This window comes from Thermobia domestica, chromosome 1, assembly GCF_964235325.1.
Source record: "Thermobia domestica chromosome 1, izTheDome1.hap1.1, whole genome shotgun sequence".
NCBI classification, from domain to species: Eukaryota; Metazoa; Arthropoda; class Insecta; order Zygentoma; family Lepismatidae; genus Thermobia; species Thermobia domestica.
In genome coordinates, this window is record NC_137454.1 from 343,705,837 (window position 1) to 343,716,592 (window position 10,756).

The 10,756-nt window shown below is 37.4% G+C and overlaps 1 protein-coding gene across 4 annotated transcripts; it reads left to right on the forward strand.

Moving 5' to 3' along the window:
• Nucleotides 1-1,884: 1,884 nt before the first annotated feature.
• On the forward strand, nucleotides 1,885-10,533 carry LOC145663943 (uncharacterized). Of its 4 annotated transcripts, XM_081730168.1 has the most exons (4): nucleotides 1,938-2,104; nucleotides 4,000-4,248; nucleotides 8,510-8,617; nucleotides 10,352-10,533. In XM_081730168.1, exons 2-4 carry the CDS (start codon nucleotides 4,026-4,028, stop codon nucleotides 10,390-10,392), a joined length of 372 nt encoding a protein of 123 aa, XP_081586294.1. In that variant the 5' UTR covers nucleotides 1,938-2,104; nucleotides 4,000-4,025; the 3' UTR covers nucleotides 10,393-10,533. The 4 variants fall into 4 exon arrangements, 1 of the variants encoding a protein (XP_081586294.1); XR_014127300.1 differs by lacking the exons at nucleotides 1,938-2,104; nucleotides 4,000-4,248 and adding an exon at nucleotides 1,885-1,931; XR_014127301.1 differs by lacking the exon at nucleotides 4,000-4,248 and having other exon boundaries at nucleotides 1,946-2,104.
• The last annotated feature ends 223 nt before the right edge of the window (nucleotides 10,534-10,756 follow it).

Here is a 10,756-nt window from a genome sequence, read left to right on the forward strand (position 1 = left end):
TGGTTAAAAGACCAATTTCATATAATTGCATTCGGAAATTGGTACAATGAGTTGTTGTCAAAAATGTTAATTTTTCGATTGAAATGACTCTCGGCACATGAAGGAGGGATACGGAATATATTAGTTCTTATCGCCGCTGTACCTAAACACAACGTAACAGAAGGTTAGAGTTAGTAATGTGGAATCATTTCAAAATACTAAGGTAAAAGCACAAGTTCTGGACGTCCTTAAATTTGGCACCAATAAAGGATATGTTGACGGAAATATGTAAAATAGGAATTTGAAAAACCACTTAAGTTTCTCTTGCATTGAAAATTTACTACTTGATATACTGCTACTGAGTGACATTCGTTTGTCGTCTACTAAGTACTGATGTTTCAATTTTAGTGATATTGGTTGCATGCACTTTTCTTCACACTTCCTTAAGAAATTGAATAAGGTGAGGCATATCTTTGGGCATGCGGCAAAGAGCTAATCCTGTACTTTATAATTTAGATCACGATATCTTGTAAAACGGAATATGTAAATTTACTGATCCAGTGAAAGGAGTTAAGTTACCGTTCGCAATCACATCCATATTCTTTCCTATATATTTCATGTGAAGCAGAGAATATTTTACAGTAGATAATTTTGGACGAATAAACCTATATTGGGATAAATCGCATTTCCATCTGTTTATCGGTCTTGGTAATTTGCAAGTAGAAACTAGCGGAAGGCAATGCAATTTATTTATACTTAATAGGAAATTAACATTCGGATTCAGTGATCCGGATCCAAAAAGCGTTACTTGAAACGGGATTTCAATCTATTTCGAAGTTCTCGAATGGCAACGCAAGGCAAACAATGGAAAAGATAATTTTAATTCAATCCAGAAAATCGCAAACTAAACGCAAATTTTGCGTCGCGTCGACAAAACACAACTATACGAAATGAGGTTCACGACATAATGAAACGGTTTTCATTGACTTCATACTCTGGACTCAATTAAGTATTTAAGCAATTCACTGAGTTCAGAGAGAATGAAAAGCTTTGAAAAGGCGATAAATGGCCTAATTCCGTGTCGGCTTCCGTAAACACAACGCAGAATTTTCATTTCAGCTTCCAATATTCGATATCACGTACGCATTTTTAGATATAATGACATGACGCAAATTTTGCATTTTGGAGATTATCATCCCCAAATTTTGACAGTCTCGCTACCAAAAGTTCTTAACGTAAAAGTTGCGAAGACTGATACAGAATGAGACCCAAGGTATTAGAGCTTAGATCACGAATCTCTGCCGCGATTCTAATTCTTTTTTGCCGTCAACCGCGGCAGAGATTCGTGAACCAAGCTATACGAAGTTTTGTTACAAAACATTAAGCAAACGGGTCAAATATTTTCCGATAGTACAGCCGATGTTCGATGTAGGTGCGAGAATGTTATTACATAACTTAAGTGCAACTTTCGAAGAACATAAGAGTGTTGGAAAGAATTTCATTTTCCCTTAAAGTATGTTTCAAAGTAATTCAAGAATCAATAATACTTTTGACTTAAGATATGGGTTTTCCAGATGATTTGTAACGATTAATAACTTTTCTCAACGGTTCTACAGGAGGCGTAGTTGCAAGGTCCCGCAATTATACAGAATCAAACTCAATCCCTTCATATACTGACAAAGAGGACGTTATATTAAGGGATGATGAATAAGCTGAATAATTTTGGCTGTAACTTCAACAGTATTGGTGACTAATAATTAGTTATTCTTACTTTTCAAATATTATTTGGAATATTTATTCTTTCTTTGTATATTACTAACAACAATTCATTTTAGCGAATTGCAGCTAATTTTTAGCTCTGTTTCAGCGGAAAAAGAAAAATCGATCTGGCACTACTGTTTGCAGTTCCGAATAGTAGTGGTAGTTTATGATATTTTTGGCGCTTCGATAAGGTACGTTGTAGTTGAGTAGAATTGCGTGTGAGTGGCTAAAGTTTCGGTACATTTTGAATGTAAAGTGCAATTTTCGCTTAATGTGAAGTGCTTCTCGATGTAAAATGAATAAATCTCGCGGAAGGCCTAGAAAGATGTTTTTGGAGCTTTCTGAAAGGTCAAAACGGCGACGTGTACGTGAAGTGATTGATTTAGCTAACAATTGTACAAGGCACAATAATTTCTTAAATTGCTTCTAACTCTTAAATTGTTGTTCATTATAGCTTTAAAAATATTCATTGTGTGTAGATATAATTTTGTTATTGTTTACCCAAACCATTTATTATTGACCAAGAAATATTTGCATAGCTCCAACTAGTCAGTATGTCTGGAGAAGTATTGAAGTGCTGTTCTAGACCCTACAAAAATGATAAATTTTAAGTACTGCTACGTATATTCAGAAAAAGTAATAGTAGATTGTTTATAGTCGTATAAGAAAAGAAAGAGTACAGATGTAGTGTAAGATCAAATCTTTATTAACTCAATCGTTTCTCTGCTGAAGAAAGTGTAGTTTTATTCACAAAGTGTACCAATGTATGTTGAGTTAGCAAGTTTAAAGAGGTCCGGATCTGACCCTACAAAAGCATTTTTGTAACTTTCGGCAATGTAATAACATCATATACCGAAAGTATCTCATCGAGTTTTGACGGCTCAGTAGCCCTCCCGGCTGGCTTAGTGGCTACCACGTGAGCCTTTGGTGCACGAGGTTCCGGGTTCGTTTCCCGGTGGAAAAGAATTTGGGATTTTAACTGCCCTCAATGTTTTTTGTTCGTGTCCCTGTCGAGTTTAGTAGTCCCAAACAATTGAGAAAAGAAAGTAAAAAAGGTCAGGAAGATTTAAAAAAGAGAGCCGCGTTATATCACTGCAAGAGATTTCACATCTGATGCCTGGGATCCTAGCTTCGATTCCAGCTCGCACGAAGTGAACTTTGTGGTGAACAAATGTTGTGAGAGTGGGATTTCTCGTTTTAAAGTAATGGTGTATGGAGTCCTGGGGAGCCTTATATCCTTTAAAACTGTCCTCAATGTTTCTGTGCTCCTGTTACTGTCGTGTCCAGGAGCCCTGATAAGTGGAAAAATAAGAAAGACAACGTACAATGCTCACGTCGGTGTCCCTGGCCCGATCCCAGCTCGCGCCATGTGAATTTTGTGGTGCACACACTGTGCACGTGGGTTTTCTCGTTTTGAAATATTGGTGTACAATTTTCCGGGTTCAATTCAAGGTGCGAGAGTCCTTGTGATTTTAATTGTCCTCGATGTTTCTATGGTCGTGTCCCTGTCGTTTCTAGTAGTACTGATAAGTGGGGCGTTAAGAAAGAAAGAAAAAGTCAGGAAGTATTTTTAAGGTAGAGTGCTCACCTAGAGGACCCTGGTCCGATCCCAGCCCGCGTCAAGTGAACTTTGTGGTACACAGACACGGTGTGCGTTGGTTTTCTCGTTTTAAAATGATGATATGCGTGGTTCCGGGTTCGATTCTTGATGGCAGAGCCCTTGTAATTTTAACTCTCTTCGATGTTTCTGTGTTTGTGTCACTGTCGTGTCTAGTAGTCCTGATAACAGGAAAGATAAGAAGGGGAAAAATCACTGTTTTAAAAAGTGGTAGAGCACTCACCTCAGGGTCCCTGGTTCGATCCCAGCTCGCATCAGGGGAACTTACTGGTAGGTACACTGTGTGCGAGGGTTTTCTTGTTTTAAAATACCGTTTGATGTCCGGTGGGAGAGCTCTTGTGATTTGTAAGTGTGCTCGATGTTGCTGAGTTCGTGTCACTGTTGTGGCGTCCCTCTATTTGAACGAATCCATTACATTAGAGATTTTGTGCCCTTGTCACAGAAAGCTATGAATTGAACCCAATACCATTGCATATTTAGGCCGAAACCAGAATGTCTGGTTCACGTTATATCCGTATAAAAATGTACGGAAGTAAATAATTGGTTTACATATTTACGTTTGTAATACCATATTATAGTGAGCTACTAAATACAAATTGTTACTTTAAAGGGTCAATGTTAACCTTCTGTTCCTTTTAAAGGGTGTAACCGTTGGTTTGAGTTTACAATGACGCAGAAGTGGTGTTTAGTCGAATTTTTACGAGATGATGACACAGGAAATGAAATATCAGTTGTCCCAGCCAGCTGCATTCCTTCTGATGGAACTGCATGCTGGTGGCCACCTCGCAGTAGAAAAAGTGAAGTTCGAAAACTTATAAAAGTGTGTGAGGGTCCTGACAAAGAAACCTGGAGTTTTTTCACCAATATACGCATCATACACAGAAATATTGGTAAGCTGCTTTTAATACCTAGTTTTTCATTTTTTAAATTTTGTAACTTCTATTTGGAATGTTCCTGTGCAATTTCAAAATATCTTAGTTCTGTGGCTCGTACTTCACTGTCTTAAGAGTGAAACGTGTTATTGAATGACGTAGCACGGTGACTCAGAAGCCGTCTTCGCTGGTCTTGTGGCTAGCATATGTGCCTTTGGTGCACGGTGTTCCGGGTTCGATTTCCCACGGAAAAAGCCTTTGTGGTTTTGACTATCCTCGATGTTTTTGTGTTTATGTGCCTGTAATGTCCAGTGGTCCTAGTAAGTTGACGAAAGAAGTTAAACGTCAGGAAGTCTTTTAAAAAATGGATACTGCGTGCTAGGGGTCCCAGTTGGAGACCCTATGTGATTTTTCTGCCTTCGTGTCCTTATGGGTGAAATAATGTAGGTAATAATAAAATGGTATCGGTTAACATGTTAAATAAGTAATCAATTAAACCTGAGTAATTAGGATGTTTAAAAGAGTGAGAATGCTCCCCTAATAGCACAAGTAGTCCACGGGACGTCCCATTATGATCCCGTACGACCCACAACGATCCTAAAAAATCCAGGATATAAATAGGTAATCCCAGGGAAGTCCCGCTTGGGACAGGCATGGGTCTATATGCATGGGAATCCCACGGTTGTCCCGCAGGATGGCCACTAGCAACGGGAAATAGAAATTCACAAAATTATACGTATTTCTCTCATAATAAAAGAATATGTTTAAAAATCTGCAGAAAAGAAAATATAAACCATAAAATTTCGCCTGGTCCTCAGTGCTGTGGTGCGCGTTCGGAACCGTCATTTGTTTGTCACAATTGCATTGTGGTTTGTGGTATTGGAGGGAATACGTGAGGTTCAGCGGTGACGCAGTGGTTGATGTTAGTGAAATATTAAGTGTTCCAACAGATTTTAGTCTTGATTTCGGTAAGTGTGTGAAATGAAAGTTTTAGTGGTTTAAAAAAAAAGAGTTGTTGTTATTCTAGTTGTAAAAAAAAATGATGAAATGGTTATCATACAGCCGTAGTACTCAATGTTTAAAGTTCAACAGAGCAGGAATGCTATGAACAAATGGGCAGATTTACAATAGGTCGGAATCTTTTAAAATATTTTTCACTTTTTATGTTTCAAATAATTATCTAAAACTTTCTTACTCTTATTTCACACTGTTATTTCATGCTGAAATTATGGCGTACAGTTTAAGAATAAGCACGCAAACTGATTTACCATAAAACCTGCATTGTTGATGTACCAAACTGATAAGCAGCCATTCAGTGTCCAGCACCAGCCTCTGGGATTTTGTTAAGATATGTGTGGTAAAGCGAAGATGAGCAAATATTGTCTAGTTATTTTTTACTAGATTTGGAGCACTAGTGTTACAAAACGCTACATAACTGATCGACTGAAGGGGCTTAGAAGCCCCGCAGGGCAAGTTGTTTTCTACCTTTGAAGTGACACATGATTTGCATGGGGAAGGTTCTAGATTACTGGTCCCCGATGTGGATTAGTAGATGGGTAGATTTCTTTCTGTACTAAAGTTTATACATTTAACTTATACAGTATTGCCGAGCGAGCGTTAGCGAGTGAAGGCGGGTTAGAGCCCCGCAGGGCACGTTGTTTTCTGTCTTTATTACTGCTCAATGGGAAGGGGGACCAGTAATCTAGAACTTGCCTTTGCACTGCAACCATTGTTTCTAACCATTTCCCAAATCTTCAGATACAACACTTACCATCTCGTTCCTAACTTGTATTCAGCCGCCTTCTGCCTTAGCAAATAGTTCCACCATAACATATACTTTCCTATGTTACTTACTCCCACATATGGTTTATGAAATTGAATGAAATGAAATATTTATTTTAACGTCTCACGATTGTGCACCGAGGCTATGGGAAACGGTGATGATGAGAAATGAATGAAATGGTGGAATGAAGAAAGTGGGAGGAAACGGGAGAACCCGAGAAAACCCACGCACACGGTGTTTGTCCACCACAGAGTTCACTTGGCGCGAGCTGGGATCGAACCCGGGACCCCAAGCACCAGAGATGAACGCTCTACCTCTGAGCCACCGCGGCCCCATATGGTTTATGAGTTTAAACAATTATATTACCGTTTCACTATTTTTCGACCTATAAATTTTTCTTTTGGTAGAGCCGTCTGCTAAAGTTAACCCGCCAAGGTGTTAGTTAGCGAAATTGATGAACATGGATTATTTTCAATTAAAACTGCTTTCATCATATGTTTTGTGTTTCTTTTCTGTTGTGAAGTGACTTAAGCAAACACAACAGTGTTGCACTTAAAAGCAGCGCAGCAGAATCTGCCTTTTTACAAATTTTAACCGGACGTATCTCATGCAAATTTCATCATAGTGTTGAAATTTGCAAAGACGATGCAATGAAACAGTTTAAAGGCTACTGTGGAGGTTTTTTTTTTTTTTTTTTTTTTACGTAGCTTGAGTTACATCTCTCCACTATATTAATGTTTAAATTAAAAGTGGTTTATTTACTTTACGAAATGCAGGTCTACCTGAGCGAGCGAACGGGGTTAGAAGCCCCCCGAACATATTTGCGACTTACAACTACAAATAATAGCCGAACCCCTTCAAAACGCAACGGAGGTTGAAAGGTTAGAATTTCCAAATATCGAGACTGTGAAGCGTGATTCGGGTTATCAGGCACCAGTGACGAAAGATTTTATGCGAAGAACTAAAGTCTTAATGAAATTCAATTTGGGGGTTGCTTTTTGTTTCTCCTCCAGTCTTTTACGGTAGTGATTTTGATTTTTTAAAAAAAGCAGGGTTGGCTGGTTTAAGCCAGGTGGTTTTTTCAAAAAAAAAATGGTTTAAACCAAAAAACGAAAATGTTCGTAAAAGTGTAAGTGTTTGTAAAATCTTGATGAACACACATTTGTGGGTTATCACGTTTCACTCCCGTATATTATTCGTATTATATTCAGACCTAAATTCCCCATTCATTACTCAAAAAGATTATACTACAAAAGCAACTCTTTTTATGTAAGTTTATAAATGTTTGTTTTGTGATTTTTTTTGTAGTTATTATTGTTATGTAGGCCTAATTGCAATCAAAGAAACATTCTAAATATTGTTTTGTTTCAATGTTTACTATTAATAAAATACATCGAAATTCCATACTTTGTGTGTGTGGGGGGGGGAAGGGTCATACAGGCCCCACGAGAGGCATTTAGTGAAATGAGAAGTATCTTCGATATCTATTTATGTATAAATGAGTCTGAGCCAAAGTGGACCCAAATAATTCGTATCTTTGTGATATGCAAATTAAGTCGTCACCAATATAAGTCGTTGTTAACTAACTTGAATTAAATTAGTTCTTCTGTACTCCGTAGTACTTTGAAATTGTCCATATGTAATTCAGTATAATGGTCTCACTTGTGCAACTGTTTATCTTTTTGTCCTTCCGAAATGACTCTTGAGAGCTATATTAAGAAGCATGTAAAGATCAGTACAACGTATTTTTATCAGGATTCCTTCGTGAGTGAGTCGGCAGACGTATCGCATTTGTGGCCAATTAGTCCTGGTTCCGAGTTCAAATGGAGGACAATTTCTATCGGATGTAACTCGAGAAGCAGTTTTTATTCCGCTTTAAGCTTATGTGACCCCTTCCAGCATAACCCGGCTGTTGCATAATAACATCAAGGCGAAACAAACTGATGGTAGAGTGCGTATGTGGCGGAGACTCTAGACGCCGTAGACTCAAGTTATCAACAAGGCAGTTACAAGCTTGTGGCCTGTAATTATGTGGTGCGTGTTTATATGGCATTCTTGGATCCTCGAGTCCGATTGACCTAGACAATATCAGCAAGCCAAAATTATTCGCGATTGGTTTGCAGAACATTCTAAACAATGAATCGGCCAAATACTGCTAGACATAAAGTTAATAGAAACATGTACGATATCATCGTACGAACCATTTGTGCACACGTTTTACTTGCAACAATCACGTCATAATAGCCAACAACCAAGACTTTATGAAGGATTTCCACCGACTTGTCGAGTCCATGCCATTCCAAGTTGCTGCACTCGCCATGCTCGAGAAGGCATAGCACAATAGACCTATTATCTTTGTATCCCATAACTTTTGGAACCTCATTTCACCTATTGAAATGCATGTCGAATATTATATTTCATATTCCTTCTTGTTATAACACATATCTATTGCAGAAATTTGCCAGTTTTTCTCATTCAGAAATATTATATTTCCAGAGACAGTGAGGCAACACGCGTCCAGCAAATTTGCTACAGATGCTGAGATCAAAAGACCAGTTCAAAGCTGGCTTCGTCACGCAACGGAAAGAATGAAAAGAGAGAAACGTAAGTAACATATTGACACTTTTAGGTTTGTAAATTGCTTGCTCTTGCTTAGTCGGCGTGGTGAACGGAAGCTTCAAGCAATCAATTATAATACATAAAATTATTCTGTATTATAATGTAATGTATTGTTGATGTCGCACCAAAGACACCATTGTGCGACCCTACTTAATAGTTAAGAAAAGTCGTTGTAAAATTAATAATACACTCTCTTTGCATGTGTAACGCACCCGCGATAGGCATGGAAACCCATTTACGAAGTGGGATGTGTCTACTAAATACGTTTTATGACTTTTAAATAGTGTAGATGGCTATTGTAATTATTATAGTTCTGTATTTTTATCTTCATACAGGTCAGGCAAGCTTCGTTTTTAATGTTATTTTGCCATGTCCCAAGAAATCCTACACGATATACTTTCACATAAACTATAAACATGCCAAAAGACTGCTTGGGGGCGATCGTCCTTCGGGATTCTACAGGGTGTTTACTGGAGTTGACTTCTTGACTTACAAATTTTCAAAACACCACCCTGGATAAAAAAAAAAAGGCATTCTATGATATTCAAGAAGCTGTAAAATGTGTTGATAAAGCTAGTTCTTCAATATTCTGATGGAAAGAATGCATAGAAACTAGTGGGTTAAAAAAAAAAAGGAAACACTATTGATTTTCTTTCTCGAATTACCAAGTTCTTTCAATGTTTGACCAATTAATTTTATCATCACCTACACCCAGATAATGGGACTGCCATCTTGAAGGGTCTGAAAGGAAATCTTTATATTTCTCCAGTATTAGACAATAATTTCCAGTACATTCCAATATTTCCAGTAAGAAAATCAAATACCAGTATTTCAAGTACCAGTAGACACCCTGTTCTACACCACAGTTGATTCACATTATCTTCATTGTGTGTGTGTGTGTGTGTGTGTGTATGTGTGTGTGTGTCCAGCGGAAATCTTGTTCTTTTTTGTACGGTTCGCGTAATTTTTGGTCATCCCATTGCAAATACTTGTATCAATATTGTATTTTGTTTATTACTTAGTTGCTCCTTTCTAACTTCTATCTCAAGGTTTGTAACAAAGTAATGCTAGTAATTTGGCTTCATATGTTCCGTTTTCCACTTTTTACATGACATCTGATACAAAAGAAAGTAAATGAATTCAATGGATAGAGTTTTTTTTTCTTTCATTGAAACAATTTTTTACTTACGTCAAGGGATAGTAATGTTCAACAATGAATAAAAGAGACAAACATCATTATCCAAAGCTCGAACTGGAATGTGTGTGTGCCTCGATTGGCCTGGACAGTTAGCTATGTTGCTTGTCTTTGCCTTTTGGCTTGATTACTGATTTAAAGGCTAACTTTATATATTCATCGCTATGCGAACTAAATCCAAACTTGGTGTGCTTTCTCTGCTTTTTAAAGTTCGTTGTTGGTTTATAATTAATACTTAGTATTATATTCACTTCTTGTCAGAAGCGCGACTGATTCGCAGCATCACATGTACTTACATATTTCTAGCGAAAAGATTTTTCAATTCAAGCAAAACAGGTCTCATTGTCTTATGACTGGATCATAATAATAAAGCGAGTAATTCCAACAAGTGTCATCTCCCTACTACTTTCCATACATCCATACGTATTTAACGTAATTATTAGATTTTTCTGTGGCTAATTTTTTATGAATATTTGCACTCACTTCGTCTTTTAACAGAATTTTTTTCCTTTTCCATTTTGTAGGGAAAGGGGATGAACAAAGCGCGATGTTGACAGGCAAATGAATACACATAAAGTGCGATGTGACTGAAGCTGGGATGAACATGCAAATGCTCACATTATAAAACCCTAGATGTATATTTTGAAAGGGTGAAAAAATCCCTTCATGTATGATAGCTTTTGAATAAAAGATTGTACGTGTGTAACCCATTTGTTTTATTAAGCATATCTTTCTTTGCTACACAGATGCTAGATAACTACGATCCAAACGTGACCTTCGGTTATTAATGATTAATTAGGTTCATGTTTCAGAAAAGGCAGGTTTTTTTTTTCCCCTAGTTGAATCATGTTCCATTCTTATTTTCTTTCTATCCCTTGAGGAGAAATTTACAGCTGAACAACAATAAGTTAGTTATTATTACAAGTAAT